This window comes from Halichoeres trimaculatus, unplaced genomic scaffold (assembly GCF_033239565.1).
Source record: "Halichoeres trimaculatus isolate MK-OKI-2021-1 unplaced genomic scaffold, fHalTri1.1 fHalTri1_scaffold_19, whole genome shotgun sequence".
NCBI classification, from domain to species: domain Eukaryota; kingdom Metazoa; phylum Chordata; class Actinopteri; order Labriformes; family Labridae; genus Halichoeres; species Halichoeres trimaculatus.
Window position 1 is genome coordinate 27,900,476 of NW_027437197.1, and position 18,952 is coordinate 27,919,427.

The 18,952-nt window shown below is 43.5% G+C and overlaps 2 protein-coding genes across 3 annotated transcripts in view; one reads left to right on the forward strand and one right to left on the reverse strand.

The window, feature by feature from the left end:
• kalrna (kalirin RhoGEF kinase a) overlaps window positions 1–18,952 on the reverse strand; it is a 164,259-nt gene that overhangs the window by 84,618 nt on the left and 60,689 nt on the right. For both annotated transcript variants that reach the window (XM_074695045.1, XM_074695044.1), the window contains exon 14: window positions 4,903–5,025. In XM_074695045.1, coding sequence (XP_074551146.1) covers window positions 4,903–5,025 — 123 coding nt within the window. The remainder of the gene's footprint in view (window positions 1–4,902; window positions 5,026–18,952) is intronic.
• Window positions 544–2,525, forward strand: LOC141808593 (E3 SUMO-protein ligase ZBED1-like). The gene is made up of 2 exons (XM_074695262.1): window positions 544–1,776; window positions 1,983–2,525. The coding sequence occupies exons 1-2, from the start codon at window positions 544–546 to the stop codon at window positions 2,523–2,525; spliced, it is 1,776 nt and encodes a 591-aa protein (XP_074551363.1).

Here is an 18,952-nt window from a genome sequence, read left to right on the forward strand (position 1 = left end):
ACATCAGACTCTTTACTGCTCCTCATCTCTTTAACCCTAAAACACCAGATGTGTCATCGCAGACACATTGCACTTTGAAAGACCATTATTCCTAAATGGTTAGCACAACAGGAAAAAACTACAACGGTTTGTAAAAGCTGAGACTGTGCACTTTTAGTTGATATGTGGTTTTTATGGTGATTTTACTCAGGCTTTTAAGGAAGCTTGCAAATACACACACGAGTGTGGAGCAGATGCATGGCAGGAGGGCACAGAGAGATCAGAGCTAAAGTCTCCTAAAAATGCCAAAAAAGAAGATTCTCCAGGGTAGTGATGGGCACGATTAATCGATGATTGATTAATTGATCATTAAGAATTACGTCGATCACGTAAAATTTGATCGATTTAAGGTTACTAAAAACATGTGTCTTCCAGTCAAGTATGTGTAACGAAGCAATGCAGCGACGATCACAGCGCGGAAGGATTTTGTCCTATTACAGGCGGAGTAATACAGCATCAGCGGGCTGTCGTAAGACAGTCCAGCCCCGCAGAGTTGAAAAAAACATGAAGAAAGCAAGGCGGAGTGTGGTGTGGGACCATTTTGAGCGGAAAAATGACGAGGTTTGCTGCAAACACTGCAATGCCGTGTACAAGTACAACACAACAACGACTCCGATGATGTACCACGTGAACCATGTGCATCCTGAGATTAATGAATCCCCCGAGGCCTCTCAGACTCAACCTACAATCAGCCACATGCTAGCAAGGAGGAACTGTGATGCAAAGCGTGCGGAGAAAATTACCCAAGGTATCTGCAAACTGATTGAGAAGGACATGCTGCCTCTAAGTATTGTCGACGGCAAAGGTTTTAGAGACTTTATCAACCTTGTTGAACCAGCATACCACATTCCGTCACGACGAAACGTCACCCGGCTCATCGAAAGTCACTACGTGGAAGTAAAGTGGGAGCTATTAAAAAAGTTATCCATAGCTGTCAGGGTTGCCATAACCACAGACTGCTGGACCGCTTTGACAGCCGAGAGCTACATCACCATCACCTGCCATTACATCGGTGAAGACTGGCAAGTTAAATCAGTGGTCCTGCTCACCGAAAGCCTGCCGGGCCGACATACAGCCGACAAGCTGGCTGAGAAGCTGAATGAAGCTGTGCAGCAGTGGGGACTTGACGGTCGAGTTCTCGCCTGCGTCCACGATAATGCTGCCAATATTGTGGCTGCAAACAACCCGACCAGAGTGAGCTGGATATCCATTGCCTGCTTTGCGCACACTCTCCAGCTGGCAATAAATGACGGATTTGCACTACATCTCCATCGGGTCATCTCTGCAGCTGGCAAACTTATTAGCCACTTCAATCACAGCACCGTGGCGAGTAATGCGCTACGAAAAAAACAGGAGCAAATAGGACTCCCAACGCACAGGCTTATACAATCTTGTAAAACAAGGTGGAACTCTGTGTGCGAGATGTTCGATCGGCTGGTGGAGCAGCGGTGGGCTGTTGTGGCTGTCCTGTCGGATCGGGTGGTGACCAAGCTTCAAGATGCCCGGGTCCTGGAGCTGAAGGATGAGCACTGGCAGCTGATGGAGGACACGCAGCCTGTGCTGGCAGCTCTCAAGTGTGCCACTACTGTCATGTCTGGAGAGGACGTCTCCATTTCCAACACATATCCCATCACGTTCGGCCTCATCAACAACCACCTCATGAGCAGAGAAGGAGACGGGCCAAGAGTCACCGAGTTCAAGTCAAAAGTGCGGTCTTCCCTCAGCAAACGAATGAATGTAAGCTCAAATATTTGAATATTAAAATATTTAATTTATTTATAAATTTTTAACACCTGATTTCCGTTAAAAAAAGATAATTATGGCTGTGACGGAGAGGACCTTATTACTTTTAGTCAACACAAAATACCTATAATTTGTGTATTCAATTTAGACATATAATTTCTGATTATTGATTGCGATCTTTCCTCGTATATATTTCGCAGATTCAGTCTGATGATTTTCTGTCATCTGCCCCCATGATCGCATCAATGCTGGACCCTCGTCACAAGCACCTGGGCTTTCTAACCTCAACACAGAGAGTGACTGCAAATGGGACACTGGCTTCACTGGGAGAGGCAGTGGATGCGGGTGAAGTTGATGTCCTGGAGGCTCGGGGAGCTGGGGAAACATCGCCCGACACACACGCCATCTCTGGAGCTGCGGCGGCAGCTCCTGCCTCTGCTATGGCACTGCTCCTCGGGGAGCAATACTCCACCACTGGCAACACTCGCATCGACTCAGAAGTTCAGAGCTTTTTGAGAGAGACTCCTCCACCCCTGGATTGTAACCCTACAGACTGGTGGAAAGTGAACGGAGGGAGGTTTCCAAGGCTGGCTAAGTTAGCGCGACAATATCTCTGCATCCCTGCTACTTCGGTCCCTTCAGAGCGGGTGTTCTCAGCCGCGGGTCTGACTGTCACCAGGCTGAGCTCGCGCCTCACCCCAGAACATGTTGACATGCTCATCTTCCTTAACAAGAATCAGTAGACAGGATTAACTGTACTTTGGAATATCACCAGCCATAGCAGTTATGTGAGTCACTTTTTTCTTTGCTATTAGGTCCTAGGTTAATAGGTAAAATTGTGACGGATTATGTTTCGTTTTTTTCTAATTCTCTCGGCGGGTGCATTTTTTGAAATTACATTTTGGGAAACGAACTCATTCCCTCAGAATATAGCTTGGATTATAATGTTTTCTTTCTAAATTAATGTCTTTTTGAGTTATTTCTAGAAGATGCTCATTTGTGTTTAATGATGCAGCAGTGACGCTTGTCGAAGCGTCTTATTTAAAGCTGCGGGCCGCGTTGCGGCCTTTACGAGTGCGCAGCATAACTTTTTGTTTAAGAGTATGTCATATTTAAGATGACTGTTGTTGAGAAGTTAACTCTTCATTGAATAAAATTTTCTATGAGGAAAAAAGACGTTTTTGTGTAATTTCTGCCATTCGCATAAAAACAATAACAAAAAACGATCAAATCGATGATTGATCTTAAATTTATCAGATTAATCGATCAGGGGACTCTCTAAAAATGCCCATCACTACTCCAGGGTATAAAACCTCTACTGATGTTTCTGCATGATTCTGGGACTGAAGGAGCATCTGAAGGAGCAACTTCATGTAAAAAAGGTAAAGTTAGATGGGATGAACTTCGGGATGAATGAGGCTCTCTCTGTCTAGTTTTTACTTCATATGTGTAATTTCATGTGTTGATTCAGGCTTGTATTGTGTGGTGACTTTTTTAGAACAGTGTATCAGGTCTAATTTGTAAAATATGTGCAAAATTCATCGTTGACTGTGTGTGATAAACTTTTTAGAACGGAGTTACGTCCTGCATTTGTTATGTATATGTGTAAGTGTGTGTGGCGCAGTGCGTAAAATAGCTCATGTATAATGTGTGATGTTAGAACAGTGTACCAAGGCTTCTTTTTTACTGTTTGGATATGATTTGAGGCATGTATTGTTTTATATCTTTGTAAATCAACATACCAAGCCTTATTTGTACTGTACAGTGAGTGTAACCAGTGTGGGTGAGTGTGAGTGAGAGCCGTCCACTTTTTGGATGAGAGATCAGCGTGGATATGAGGAGAAGATTTGAGATGACAGAGGCGCAGCGAGAGCTGCAAGTCAGAAAAGTTCAGGCAGCTCACACTTGATCTGAGGATGTGTCACAGTAGTTCAGAGAGTAAGAGCGGATCGTGAGAAAAGACGACGAAGATCACGGAGAGGATTAAAGAATAGAGTGCCCGAGACGAGAGTGATCTAAAATATCTTTTCTCTGTTTTTTGGATCAAAATCGGGAAGAGAGACATAAAAACATAGAGTCCACTCTTCTTAGGTCATTTTGGTGTTTACATAGTCATAGAAAATTTGGGTCTCGAATGAACAGTCAGGATGCTCTTAAAATGGTTGGCAGCCAATAAGTTAATGTTTAAATTCTAAGTTCATCCTGTAAAATCTGCTCTCAATGTTTGATTCCAGTGTTTTTCTTCATTTCAAACTGTTTTACTCTTACGTAATATGCAGTAAATTAGAAAAAACTATAAATATTGAAAGCTCAAAGTATTCCAGAGAAATGGGCCAAAGTGTTTGCTCACAGGACATTTTTTGCCCATTTTATAGTCAAAATAAGAAAAAAGGTCCCGACAAGCATTTTGAGGCTCAAGAGTTAAAGTCATAAAAGATTGACTATAGGACCAAACAAGACCTCTGCAAACACTGAGCCTGCTCCTTTAAGTCCTCATGAAGCAGCTCGCAGGACGCTGCAGGACACCGCTGGACTGACTTCTCTGAAAGCTGAACATTGGAGATGACTGACTGGATAGAGATCAGCATTCACAGTGGACAAACTACACGGAGTCAGATCACAGTCCAACTGATGAATGCATGGTTTCTAATGTGAACGTGCCGAACTGCATTAAACACTCTGAGGATCTAGAGTCTGTGCTTCCTGCAGTGTGGTCGTCTCTGTGTTGAACTCAGAAATGTTCCCTGTTGTCTGTTTTTAACCACTCTCAGCTTAGTTTCCATATTTAGCATCAGATGTACAGCTCCAGTGTTTCCTTCGTGATGAACCGCAGCAGTGAAAAGCAGGAATGGATAACATCTTCAGCAGATCATTCAGGAAACACTCCTGACCATACATGGCTGTGGAGACGCACGTCTTCATGGTTTAGAATCTTTGGGATTAATCAGCCTGGATTACTAACAGATGTGTGAGCGAGGAGTGAATACAGCCCTGATAGAGAGAAGGAATTAACACAGATTGAAATACAGCTGTAAAAAGCACAGCACTGAAAAAGTGTGCTGGACCAGAATAAAAGACAAACCTGAGGCTAGAAGTGACGGGATCCTCACACACACTCACCTGAGCCACGTCCTCAAAGTCGTCATGTCTCTTCTGCAGGGCCCGCGCTCTGTGCAGAGACTTCCCAACACCTGTGTGTTTGCTGAGGAAGGCCTCGCCGTGGTTCTCGATCCAGTCCATCACCTGGAGGATGGAAAACAAAGGGATCAGGATGAAACCCCACCTGATGAAGCTCCTGAGCCCAGAGTTGGCAGCGTGGATGCTGATCATCTGAGGAGGAGGATCTCAGGGCTCATGTATTAAGGATGGAGGAGAGGAAAGATGGAGGAAGGCTCCATGATGTGGAGGAGATATAAGGTCAGAGCAGGTGGAGAAAGAAAATAAATCCCTGCTAACTACAAAACCTGAAACCATCTGTCATTTCTTTTGTCTGGTTGACCCATCTTTCAACACAAATGCTGGGATCCAGATTTCTATTGGACCCGTTTAAAAAGGAAAAACCCAAGAAATGAAACAGAGTGAACACAGAGTGAAAACAAACTAAACTCAGAGTGAACTGAAAGTGAACTCAGAGTGAAAACAGAATGAACACAGAATGAGCGCAGAGTCAAACTGAAGTGAAAACAGAATGAACTCAGAGTAAACTCAGAGTGAAAACAGAAAAATACACTTAACACAGAGCCAATGCAGAATGAAAAAAAGATTGTAGACAGAGTATTAAAAAAAGAGTAAACACAGAACAAAAACAGAATAGATACAGACTTTACACAGAGTGAATCCAGAGTGAATACAAAGCAAATCCAGAGTAAAAACAGACCAAATCCAGAGTAAAAACAGAACAAATCCTGAGTGAAATCAGAGTGAACTCAGAGTAAACTCGGAGTGGAAACACACTGAAAACAGAGCCAAAACAAGGTGAAATCAGAGTGAAAACAGAATGAACACAGAATGAAAACAGAGCCAAACTGCAGTAAAAAACAGAACAAACTCAGAGTAAGCTCAGAGTGAAAACAGAAAAATACACTTAACACAGATTAAATGCAGAATGAAAAAAGAATGTTGACAGAGAAAAAAAAAGAGTTAACACAGAGTGAAAACAGAATAGATACAGACTTAACACAGAGCAAATCCAGAGTAAAAACAGAACAAATCCTGAGTGAAATCAAAGTGAACTCAGTGTAAACTTGAAGTGGAAACACACTGAAAACAGAGTGAAAACAAAGTAAAAACAGAGTGAACTCAGCGTGAAAAAAGAATGAAAAAAGAATCATCACAGACTGAACACAGAGTAAGTTCAGAGTCAAAACAGAGCCAATGCAGAGTGAAAAAAGAATGTAGACAGACTGAAAAAATAAAAATAAAAACAGAGTGAAAAACAAAACAGATACAAACTTAATACAGAGTGAATCCAGAGTAAAACTAGAACAAATCCTGAGAGAAAACAGAGTAAAAAAAACAAAGTGAACAGAGTAAACTCAGAGTGAACAGAGTGAACTCAGAGTGAAACAGAGTGAAAACAGAGTGAACTCAGAGTGAACTCAGAGTGAACTCAGAGTGAACTCAGAGTGAATTATAGGTAAAAACAGAGTGAACAGAGTGAAAAAAGTGAACTCAGAGTGAACTCAGAGTGAACTCAGAGTGAATTTAGAGTGAACTCAGAGTGAACTCAGAGTGAACAGAGTGAACTCAGAGTGAACAGAGTGAACTCAGAGTGAACAGGGTAAACTCAGAGTGAACACAGTGAACTCAGAGTGAACTCAGAGTGAACTCAGAGTGAACAGAGTGAACTCAGAGTGAATTTAGAGTGAACTCAGAGTGAACTCAGAGTGAACAGAGTGAACTCAGAGTGAACAGAGTGAACTCAGAGTGAACAGAGTGAACTCAGAGTGAACTCAGAGTGAACTCAAAGTGAACTCAGAGTGAACAAAGTGAACTCAGAGTGAACTTAGAGTGAACAGAGTGAACTCAGAGTGAACAGAGTGAACCCAGAGTGAACAGAGTAAACTCATAGTAAAACAGGGTGAACTCAGAGTGAACTCAGAGTGAACTCAGAGTGAAAAGAGTGAACTCAGAGTGAACTCAGAGTCAACTCAGAGTGAACTGAGAGTGAACAGAGTGAACTCAGAGTGAACTCAGAGTGAATTGAGTGAACTCAGAGTGAACAGAGTGAACTTAGAGTGAACTCAGAGTGAACAGAGTGAACTCAGAGTGAACTCAGAGTGAACAGAGTGAACTCAGAGTGAACTCAGAGTGAACTCAGAGTGAACGGAGTGAACTCAGAGTGAACAGAGTGAACTCAGAGTAAACAGAGTGAACTCAGAGTGAACTCAGAGTGAACTCAGAGTGAATAGAGTTAACAGAGTAAACTCAGAGTGAACTCAGAGTGAACTCAGAGTAAACAGAGTGAACTCAGAGTGAACTCAGAGTGAACAGAGTAAACTCAGAGTGAAAACAGAGTAAACAGAGTGAACAAAGTGAACTCAGAGTGAACTCATAGTGAACAGAGTGAACTCAGAGTGAACTCAGAGTGAACTCAGAGTGAACTCAGAGTGAACTCAGAGTGAACTCAGAGTGAATAGAGTGAACTCAGAGTGAACTGAGTGAACTCAGAGTGAACAGAGTGAACTCAGATTGAACTCAGAGTGAACTCAGAGTGAACTCAGAGTGAACAGAGTGAACTCAGAGTGAACAGAGTGAACACCGAGTGAACAGAGTGAACTCAGAGTGAACTCAGAATGAACAGAGTAAACTCAGAGTGAACTCAGAGTGAACAGAGTGAACAGAGTGAACTCAGAGTGAACTCAGAGTGAACTCAGTGTGAATAGAGTGAACTCAGAGTGAACTCAGAGTGAACAGAGTGAACTCAGAGTGAACAGAATAAACTCAGAGTGTAAAAGAGTGAAAACAGAGTGAACAAAGTGAACTCAGAGTGAACTCAGAGTGAACTCAGAGTGAACAGAGTGAATAGAGTGAAGTCAGAGTGAAACAGAGTGAAGTCAGAGTGAAACAGAGTGAAAACAGAGTGAACAGAGTGAACAAAGTGAACTCAGAGTAAACTCAGAGTGAAACAGAGTGAAAACAGAGTAAACAGAGTGAACTCAGAGTGAACTCAGAGTGAACTCAGATTGAACAGTGTGAACTCAGAGTGAACTCAGAGTGAACTCAGAGTGAACAGAGTGAACTCAGAGTGAACAGAGTGACCTCAGAGTGAACAGAGTGAACTCAGAGTGAACTCAGAATGAACAGAGTGAACTCAGAGTGAACTCAGAGTGAACTCAGAGTGAACTCAGAGTGAACTCAGAGTGAACTCAGAGTGAACTCAAAGTGAATAGAGTGAACTCAGAGCGAACAGAGTGAACTCAGAGTGAACTCAGAGTGAACTCAGAGTGAACTCAGAGTGAACGGAGTGAACTCAGAGTGAACAGAGTGAACTCAGAGTGAACAGAGAGTACTCAGAGTAAACAGAGTGAACTCAGAGTGAACTCAGAGTACTCAGAGTAAACAGAGTGAACTCAGAGTGAACTCAGAGTGAACTCAGAGTGAAAAGAGTTAACAGAGTAAACTCAGAGTAAACTCAGAGTGAACTCAGAGTAAACAGAGTGAACTCAGAGTGAACTCAGAGTGAACAGAGTAAACTCAGAGTCAAAACAGAGTAAACAGAGTGAACAGAGTGAACTCAGAGTGAACAGAGTGAACACCGAGTGAACAGAGTGAACTCAGAGTGAACTCAGAATGAACAGAGTGAACTCAGAGTGAACAGGGTGAACTCAGAGTGAACAGGGTAAACTCAGAGTGAACACAGTGAACTCAGAGTGAACTCAGAGTGAACTCAGAGTGAACTCAGAGTGAACAAAGTGAACTCAGAGTGAACTCAGAGTGAACTCAGAGTGAACTCAGAGTGAACTCAGAGTGAACTCAGAGTGAATAGAGTGAACTCAGAGTGAACAGAGTGAACCCAGAGTGAACAGAGTAAACTCAGAGTAAAACAGGGTGAACTCAGAGTGAACTCAGAGTGAACTCAGAGTGAATAGAGTGAACTCAGAGTGAATAGAGTGAACTCAGAGTGAACTCAGAGTGAACAGAGTGAACTCAGAGTGAACTCAGAGTGAATTGAGTGAACTCAGAGTGAACAGAGTGAACTTAGAGTGAAAACAGAGTAAACAGAGTGAACAAAGTGAACTCAGAGTGAACTCATAGTGAACTCAGAGTGAACTCAGAGTGAACTCAGAGTGAACTCAGAGTGAACTCAGAGTGAATAGAGTGAACTCAGAGTGAACTGAGTGAACTCAGAGTGAACAGAGTGAACTCAGATTGAACTCAGAGTGAACTCAGAGTGAACTCAGAGTGAACAGAGTGAACTCAGAGTGAACAGAGTGAACACCGAGTGAACAGAGTGAACTCAGAGTGAACTCAGAATGAACAGAGTGAACTCAGAGTGAACAGAGTGAACTCAGAGTGAACAGAGTGAACTCAGAGTGAACAGAGTGAACCCAGAGTGAACAGAGTAAACTCAGAGTAAAACAGGGTGAACTCAGAGTGAACTCAGAGTGAACTCAGAGTGAATAGAGTGAACTCAGAGTGAACTCAGAGTCAACTCAGAGTGAACTCAGAGTGAACAGAGTGAACTCAGAGTGAACTCAGAGTGAATTGAGTGAACTCAGAGTGAACAGAGTGAACTTAGAGTGAACTCAGAGTGAACAGAGTGAACTCAGAGTGAACTCAGAGTGAACTCAGAGTGAACTCAGAGTGAACTCAGAATGAACAGAGTGAATTTAGAGTGAACTCAGAGTGAACTCAGAGTGAACTCAGAGTGAACGGAGTGAACTCAGAGTGAACAGAGTGAACTCAGAGTGAACAGAGAGTACTCAGAGTAAACAGAGTGAACTCAGAGTGAACTCAGAGTACTCAGAGTAAACAGAGTGAACTCAGAGTGAACTCAGAGTTAACTCAGAGTGAACTCAGAGTGAATAGAGTTAACAGAGTAAACTCAGAGTGAACTCAGAGTGAACTCAGAGTAAACATAGTGAACTCAGAGTGAACTCAGAGTGAACAGAGTAAACTCAGAGTGAAAACAGAGTAAACAGAGTGAACAAAGTGAACTCAGAGTGAACTCATAGTGAACAGAGTGAACTCAGAGTGAACTCAGAGTGAACTCAGAGTGAACTCAGAGTGAATAGAGTGAACTCAGAGTGAACTGAGTGAACTCAGAGTGAACAGAGTGAACTCAGATTGAACTCAGAGTGAACTCAGAGTGAACTCAGAGTGAACAGAGTGAACTCAGAGTGAACAGAGTGAACACCGAGTGAACAGAGTGAACTCAGAGTGAACTCAGAATGAACAGAGTGAACTCAGAGTGAACAGAGTGAACTCAGAGTGAACAGGGTAAACTCAGAGTGAACACAGTGAACTCAGAGTGAACTCAGAGTGAACTCAGAGTGAACAAAGTGAACTCAGAGTGAACTCAGAGTGAACTCAGAGTGAACTCAGAGTGAATCGAGTGAACTCAGAGTGAACAGAATGAACCCAGAGTGAACAGAGTGAACTCAGAGTGAACAGAGTGAACCTAGAGTGAACAGAGTAAACTCAGAGTAAAACAGGGTGAACTCAGAGTGAACTCAGAGTGAACTCAGAGTGAATAGAGTGAACTCAGAGTGAATACAGTGAACTCAGAGTGAACTCAGAGTGAACAGAGTGAACTCAGAGTGAACTCAGAGTGAATTGAGTGAACTCAGAGTGAACAGAGTGAACTTAGAGTGAACTCAGAGTGAACAGAGTGAACTCAGAGTGAACTCAGAGTGAACTCAGAGTGAACTCAGAATGAACAGAGTGAATTTAGAGTGAACTCAGAGTGAACTCAGAGTGAACTCAGAGTGAACGGAGTGAACTCAGAGTGAACAGAGTGAACTCAGAGTGAACAGAGAGTACTCAGAGTGAACAGAGTGAACTCAGAGTGAACTCAGAGTGAACTCAGAGTGAATAGAGTTAACAGAGTAAACTCAGAGTGAACTCAGAGTGAACTCAGAGTAAACAGAGTGAACTCAGAGTGAACTCAGAGTGAACAGAGTAAACTCAGAGTGAAAACAGAGTAAACAGAGTGAACAAAGTGAACTCAGAGTGAACTCATAGTGAACAGAGTGAACTCAGAGTGAACTCAGAGTGAACTCAGAGTGAATAGAGTGAACTCAGAGTGAACTGAGTGAACTCAGAGTGAACAGAGTGAACTCAGATTGAACTCAGAGTGAACTCAGAGTGAACTCAGAGTGAACAGAGTGAACTCAGAGTGAACAGAGTGAACACCGAGTGAACAGAGTGAACTCAGAGTGAACGGAGTGAACTCAGAGTGAACTCAGAGTGAACTCAGAGTGAACAGAGTGAACAGAGTGAACTCAGAGTGAACTCAGAGTGAACTCAGTGTGAATAGAGTGAACTCAGAGTGAACTCAGAGTGAACAGAGTGAACTCAGAGTGAACAGAATAAACTCAGAGTGAAAAAGAGTGAAAACAGAGTGAACAAAGTGAACTCAGAGTGAACTCAGAGTGAACTCAGAGTGAACTCAGAGTGAACAGAGTGAATAGAGTGAAGTCAGAGTGAAACAGAGTGAAGTCAGTGTGAAACAGAGTGAAAACAGAGTGAACAGAGTGAACAAAGTGAACTCAGAGTAAACTCAGAGTGAAACAGAGTGAAAACAGAGTAAACAGAGTGAACTCAGAGTGAACTCAGAGTGAACTCAGATTGAACAGTGTGAACTCAGAGTGAACAGAGTGACCTCAGAGTGAACAGAGTGAACTCAGAGTGAACTCAGAATGAACAGAGTGAACTCAGAGTGAACTCAGAGTGAACTCAGAGTGAACTCAGAGTGAACAGAGTGAACTCAGAGTGAACTCAGAGTGAACTCAGAGTGAACTCAGGGTTAACTCAGAGTGAACAGAGTGAACTCAGAGTGAACTCAGAGTGAACTCAGAGTGAACTCAGAGTGAACAGAGTGAACTCAGAGTGAACTCAGAGTGAACTCAGAGTGAACTCAGAGTGAACTCAAAGTGAATAGAGTGAACTCAGAGCGAACAGAGTGAACTCAGAGTGAACTCAGAGTGAACTCAGAGTGAACTCAGAGTGAACTCAGAGTGAACGGAGTGAACTCAGAGTGAACAGAGTGAACTCAGAGTGAACAGAGAGTACTCAGAGTAAACAGAGTGAACTCAGAGTGAACTCAGAGTACTCAGAGTAAACAGAGTGAACTCAGAGTGAACTCAGAGTGAATAGAGTTAACAGAGTAAACTCAGAGTAAACTCAGAGTGAACTCAGAGTAAACAGAGTGAACTCAGAGTGAACTCAGAGTGAACAGAGTAAACTCAGAGTGAAAACAGAGTAAACCGAGTGAACAAAGTGAACTCAGAGTGAACAGAGTGAACTCAGAGTGAACAGAGTGAACACCGAGTGAACAGAGTGAACTCAGAGTGAACTCAGAATGAACAGAGTGAACTCAGAGTGAACAGAGTGAACTCAGAGTGAACAGGGTAAACTCAGAGTGAACACAGTGAACTCAGAGTGAACTCAGAGTGAACTCAGAGTGAACAAAGTGAACTCAGAGTGAACTCAGAGTGAACTCAGAGTGAACTCAGAGTGAACTCAGAGTGAATAGAGTGAACTCAGAGTGAACAGAGTGAACTCAGAGTGAACAGAGTGAACAGAGTGAACAGAGTGAACTCAGAGTGAACTCAGAGTGAACTCAGAGTGAACTCAGTGTGAATAGAGTGAACTCAGAGTGAACTCAGAGTGAACAGAGTGAACTCAGAGTGAACAGAATAAACTCAGAGTGAAAAAGAGTGAAAACAGAGTGAACAAAGTGAACTCAGAGTGAACTCAGAGTGAACTCAGAGTGAACTCAGAGTGAACAGAGTGAATAGAGTGAAGTCAGAGTGAAACAGAGTGAAGTCAGAGTGAAACAGAGTGAAAACAGAGTGAACAGAGTGAACAAAGTGAACTCAGAGTAAACTCAGAGTGAAACAGAGTGAAAACAGAGTAAACAGAGTGAACTCAGAGTGAACTCAGAGTGAACTCAGATTGAACAGTGTGAACTCAGAGTGAACTCAGAGTGAACTCAGAGTGAACAGAGTGAACTCAGAGTGAACAGAGTGACCTCAGAGTGAACAGAGTGAACTCAGAGTGAACTCAGAATGAACAGAGTGAACTCAGAGTGAACTCAGAGTGAATGGAGTGAACTCAGAGTGAACAGAGTGAACTCAGAGTGAACGGAGTGAACTCAGAGTGAACAGAGTGAACTCAGAGTAAACAGAGTGAACTCAGAGTGAACTCAGAGTGAACTCAGAGTGAACTCAGAGTGAACAGAGTGAACTCAGAGTGAACTCAGAGTGAACTCAGAGTGAACTCAGAGTGAACTCAAAGTGAATAGAGTGAACTCAGAGCGAACAGAGTGAACTCAGAGTGAACTCAGAGTGAACTCAGAGTGAACTCAGAGTGAACGGAGTGAACTCAGAGTGAACAGAGTGAACTCAGAGTGAACAGAGAGTACTCAGAGTAAACAGAGTGAACCCAGAGTGAACAGAGTAAACTCAGAGTAAAACAGGGTGAACTCAGAGTGAACTCAGAGTGAACTCAGAGTGAATAGAGTGAACTCAGAGTGAATAGAGTGAACTCAGAGTGAACTCAGAGTGAACAGAGTGAACTCAGAGTGAACTCAGAGTGAATTGAGTGAACTCAGAGTGAACAGAGTGAACTTAGAGTGAAAACAGAGTAAACAGAGTGAACAAAGTGAACTCAGAGTGAACTCATAGTGAACAGAGTGAACTCAGAGTGAACTCAGAGTGAACTCAGAGTGAACTCAGAGTGAACTCAGAGTGAATAGAGTGAACTCAGAGTGAACTGAGTGAACTCAGAGTGAACAGAGTGAACTCAGATTGAACTCAGAGTGAACTCAGAGTGAACTCAGAGTGAACAGAGTGAACTCAGAGTGAACAGAGTGAACACCGAGTGAACAGAGTGAACTCAGAGTGAACTCAGAATGAACAGAGTGAACTCAGAGTGAACAGAGTGAACTCAGAGTGAACAGGGTAAACTCAGAGTGAACACAGTGAACTCAGAGTGAACTCAGAGTGAACTCAGAGTGAACAAAGTGAACTCAGAGTGAACTCAGAGTGAACTCAGAGTGAACTCAGAGTGAACTCAGAGTGAATAGAGTGAACTCAGAGTGAACAGAGTGAACCCAGAGTGAACAGAGTAAACTCAGAGTAAAACAGGGTGAACTCAGAGTGAACTCAGAGTGAACTCAGAGTGAATAGAGTGAACTCCGAGTGAATAGAGTGAACTCAGAGTGAACTCAGAGTGAACAGAGTGAACTCAGAGTGAACTCAGAGTGAATTGAGTGAACTCAGAGTGAACAGAGTGAACTAAGAGTGAACTCAGAGTGAACAGAGTGAACTCAGAGTGAACTCAGAGTGAACTCAGAGTGAACTCAGAATGAACAGAGTGAATTTAGAGTGAACTCAGAGTGAACTCAGAGTGAACTCAGAGTGAACGGAGTGAACTCAGAGTGAACAGAGTGAACTCAGAGTGAACAGAGAGTACTCAGAGTGAACAGAGTGAACTCAGAGTGAACTCAGAGTGAATAGAGTTAACAGAGTAAACTCAGAGTGAACTCAGAGTGAACTCAGAGTAAACAGAGTGAACTCAGAGTGAACTCAGAGTGAACAGAGTAAACTCAGAGTGAAAACAGAGTAAACAGAGTGAACAAAGTGAACTCAGAGTGAACTCATAGTGAACAGAGTGAACTCAGAGTGAACTCAGAGTGAACTCAGAGTGAACTCAGAGTGAACTCAGAGTGAACAGAGTGAACTCAGAGTGAACAGAGTGAACACCGAGTGAACAGAGTGAACTCAGAGTGAACTCAGAATGAACAGAGTGAACTCAGAGTGAACTCAGAGTGAACAGAGTGAACAGAGTGAACTCAGAGTGAACTCAGAGTGAACTCAGTGTGAATAGAGTGAACTCAGAGTGAACTCAGAGTGAACAGAGTGAACTCAGAGTGAACAGAATAAACTCAGAGTGAAACAGAGTGAAAACAGAGTGAACAAAGTGAACTCAGAGTGAACTCAGAGTGAACTCAGATTGAACTCAGAGTGAACTCAGAGTGAACTCAGAGTGAACAGAGTGAACTCAGAGTGAACAGAGTGAACACCGAGTGAACAGAGTGAACTCAGAGTGAACTCAGAATGAACAGAGTGAACTCAGAGTGAACTCAGAGTGAACAGAGTGAACAGAGTGAACTCAGAGTGAACTCAGAGTGAACTCAGTGTGAATAGAGTGAACTCAGAGTGAACTCAGAGTGAACAGAGTGAACTCAGAGTGAACAGAATAAACTCAGAGTGAATAGAGTGAACTCAGAGTGAACAAAGTGAACTCAGAGTGAACTCAGAGTGAACTCAGAGTGAACTCAGAGTGAACAGAGTGAATAGAGTGAAGTCAGAGTGAAACAGAGTGAAAACAAAGTGAACAGAGTGAACAAAGTGAACTCAGAGTAAACTCAGAGTGAAACAGAGTGAAAACAGAGTAAACAGAGTGAACTCAGAGTGAACTCAGAGTGAACTCCGATTGAACAGTGTGAACTCAGAGTGAACTCAGAGTGAACTCAGAGTGAACAGAGTGAACTCAGAGTGAACAGAGTGACCTCAGAGTGAACAGAGTGAACTCAGAGTGAACTCAGAATGAACAGAGTGAACTCAGAGTGAACTCAGAGTGAATGGAGTGAACTCAGAGTGAACAGAGTGAACTCAGAGTGAACTCAGAGTGAACTCAGAGTGAACTCAGGGTTAACTCAGAGTGAACAGAGTGAACTCAGAGTGAACTCAGAGTGAACTCAGAGTGAACAGAGTGAACTCAGAGTGAACTCAGAGTGAACTCAGAGTGAACTCAGAGTGAACTCAAAGTGAATAGAGTGAACTCAGAGCGAACAGAGTGAACTCAGAGTGAACTCAGAGTGAACTCAGAGTGAACTCAGAGTGAACTCAGAGTGAACTCAGAGTGAACTCAGAGTGAACACAGTGAACTCAGAGTGAAATCAGAGTGAACTCAGAAAGAACTCAGAGTGAATTTAGAGTGAACTCAGAGTGAATGGAGTGAACTCAGAGTGAACAGAGTGAACTCAGAGTGAACAGAGTGAACTCAGAGTAAACAGAGTGAACTCAGAGTGAACTCAGAGTGAACTCAGAGTAAACTCAGAGTGAAACAGAGGGAAAACAGAGTAAACAGAGTGAACAAAGTGAACAAAGTGAACTCAGAGTGAACTCAGAGTGAACTCAGATCGAACAGTGTGAACTCAGAGTGAACTCAGAGTGAACAGAGTGAACTCAGAGTGAACAGAGTGACCTCAGAGTGAACAGAGTGAACTCAGAGTGAACTCAGAATGAACAGAGTGAACTCAGAGTGAACTCAGAGTGAACAGAGTGAACAGAGTGAACTCAGAGTGAACTCAGTGTGAATAGAGTGAACTCAGAGTGAATGGAGTGAACTCAGAGTGAACTCAGAGTGAACTCAGAGTGAACTCAGTGTGAATAGAGTGAACTCAGAGTGAATGGAGTGAACTCAGAGTGAACAGAGTGAACTCAGAGCGAACTCAGAGTGAACTCAGAGTGAACTCAGAGTGAACAGAGTGAACTCAGAGTGAACTCAGAGTGAACTCAGAGTGAACAGAGTGAACTCAGAGTGAACTCAGAGTGAACTCAGAGTGAACTCAGAACGAACAGAGTGAACTCAGAGTGAACTCAGAGTGAACACAGTGAACTCAGAGTGAACTCAGAGTGAACTCAGAGTGAATTTAGAGTGAACTCAGAGTGAACGGAGTGAACTCAGAGTGAACAGAGTGAACTCAGAGTGAACTCAGAGTGAACAGAGTGAACTCAGAGTAAACAGAGTGAACTCGGAGTGAACTCAGAGTGAACTCAGAGTAAATCAGAGTGAACTCAGAGTGAACTCAAAGTGAACTCAGAGTAAATCAGAGTGAACTCAGAGTGAACTCAAAGTGAACAGAGTGAACTCAGAGTGAACGGAGTAAACACAGAGTGAACAGAGTGAACTCAGAGTGAACAGAGTAAACTCGGAGTGAACGGAGTGAACTCAGAGTGAACGGAGTGAACTCAAAGTGAACAGAGTGAACTCAGAGTGAAACAGAGTGAACTCAGAGTGAACAGAGTGAACACAGAGTAAACTCAGAGTGAACAGAGTGAACTCAGAGTGAACAGAGTGAACTCAGAGTGAACTCAGAGTGAACTCAGAGTGAACAGAGTAAACTCAGAGTGAACTCAAAGTGAACAGAGTGAACGCAGAGTGAACTCAGAGTGAACTCAGAGTGAACTCAGAGTGAACAGAGTGAAAACAGAGTGAACTCAGAGTAAACATAGTGAACTCAGAGTAAACTCAGAGTGAAACAGAGTGAAACAGAGTGAAAACAGAGTAAACAGAGTGAACAAAGTGAACTCAGAGTGAACTCAGTTCTGACTGATGGCTCTGATTCTGACTGATTGCTCTGATTCTGACTGATGGCTCTGATTCTGACTGATGGCTCTGATCCTAACTTTGATGGCTGTGATTCTCACTGATGGCTCTGATTCTGACTTTAATGGCTCTGGTTCTCACTCTGATGGCTCTGATTCTGACTGATGATTCTGGTTTTGACTCTGATGGCTCTTTTTCTGACTCTGATGGCTGCTGTCCTGACTCTGATGTTCTGATTCTCACTGATGGCTCTGATTCTGACTTTAATGGCTCTGGTTCTGACTCTGATGGCTCTGGTTCTGACTCTGATGGCTCTGGTGCTGACTCTGATGCCTCTGATTCTCACTGATGGCTCTGATTCTGACTCTGATGGCTCTTGTTCTGACTCTGATGGCTCCTGTTCTGACTCCGATGTTTCTGATTCTCACTGATGGCTCTGATTCTGACTTTAATGGCTCTGGTTCTGACTCTGATGGCTCTGGTTCTGACTCTGATGGCTCTGGTTTTAACTCTGGTGGCTCTGATTCTGACTTTTGATTCTGGTTCTGACTGATGGCTCTGGTTCTGACTTTGATGGCTCTGGGTCTGACTGATGGCTCTGGTCCTAATTTTGATGGCTCTGGTTCTGACTAATGGCTCTGATTCTGACTCTGATGATTCTGGTTCTGACTGATGGCTCTGGTCCTGACTTTGATGGCTCTGGTTGTGAATGATTTCTTGGGTTCTGACTCAGAGCTTAGGATGCCTTCAGTGTACCTTAGGATGGAGCTGTGTTTCAGATGGGGTCCGTCAGCTGTCATTTGCTGGCTGGAAGGTAAATGTCTGTTTGAGAAGTTGGGTAAGCTCTCTGTGACTCAGGCTGCTCACAGGGTGACAGTGGATGGGCTCATGGGTAATAAGCCGTGCATTATGCGGGTTGCTGGTTTGAATCCCTGCTCTCTTCCCACTGTAGGAACATGTCTGGTGCCTGAGCTCTGTCTCAGCTGTTTTCCATCAGCTTCTCTCTCAGTCTCTGGGTGTCTGCACTCTTTCATCAAGCGCAGCAAACAAAGACTCCTCACAGAGAGAACATGTGTACTGGAGGTCTCAGTAATGCCCCTGGTATTTGGTGAGTCCTCATTCCTGCTTCATTACTGCCTGAGCCACAGCTACAATAGAGGAACTGAAGGAACAGAAGATGGTCCTGATGACCTCGCTCTGGGTGGGAGGAGCTCCATGAAACAGATCTGTGACGTTACACTGCGAGTTGAACTCTGAGCCGACACCGCTGCACACCCCAACTAACACACATCACACCACTCAGACACACACACATCACAACACTGCACAGCCCGACTCACACCCGCACTCTGAGCTCACACACATCACACCGCTCAGACACACACATCACGACGCTGCACAGCCCGACTCACACCCACACTCTGAGCTCACACACATCACACTGCTCAGACACACACATCACACTGCTCAGACACACACATGACACCGTTTAGACACACACATCAGACTGCTCAGACACACACACACACTTTGAGGACTGTGTCAATCTACAGCAAAGCATGTAATCAGCTGAGAAGATTTCATGCTACAAGTATGAGTGTGTGTG

Bases quoted from the DNA above. Each gene is read 5' to 3' on its own strand.
- LOC141808593 (XM_074695262.1), top strand. From the start codon at position 544: ATGAAGAAAGCAAGGCGGAGTGTGGTGTGGGACCATTTTGAGCGGAAA. The intron at 1,777-1,982 runs GTAAGCTCAAAT...TATATTTCGCAG, and splicing joins CCCTCAGCAAACGAATGAAT to ATTCAGTCTGATGATTTTCT.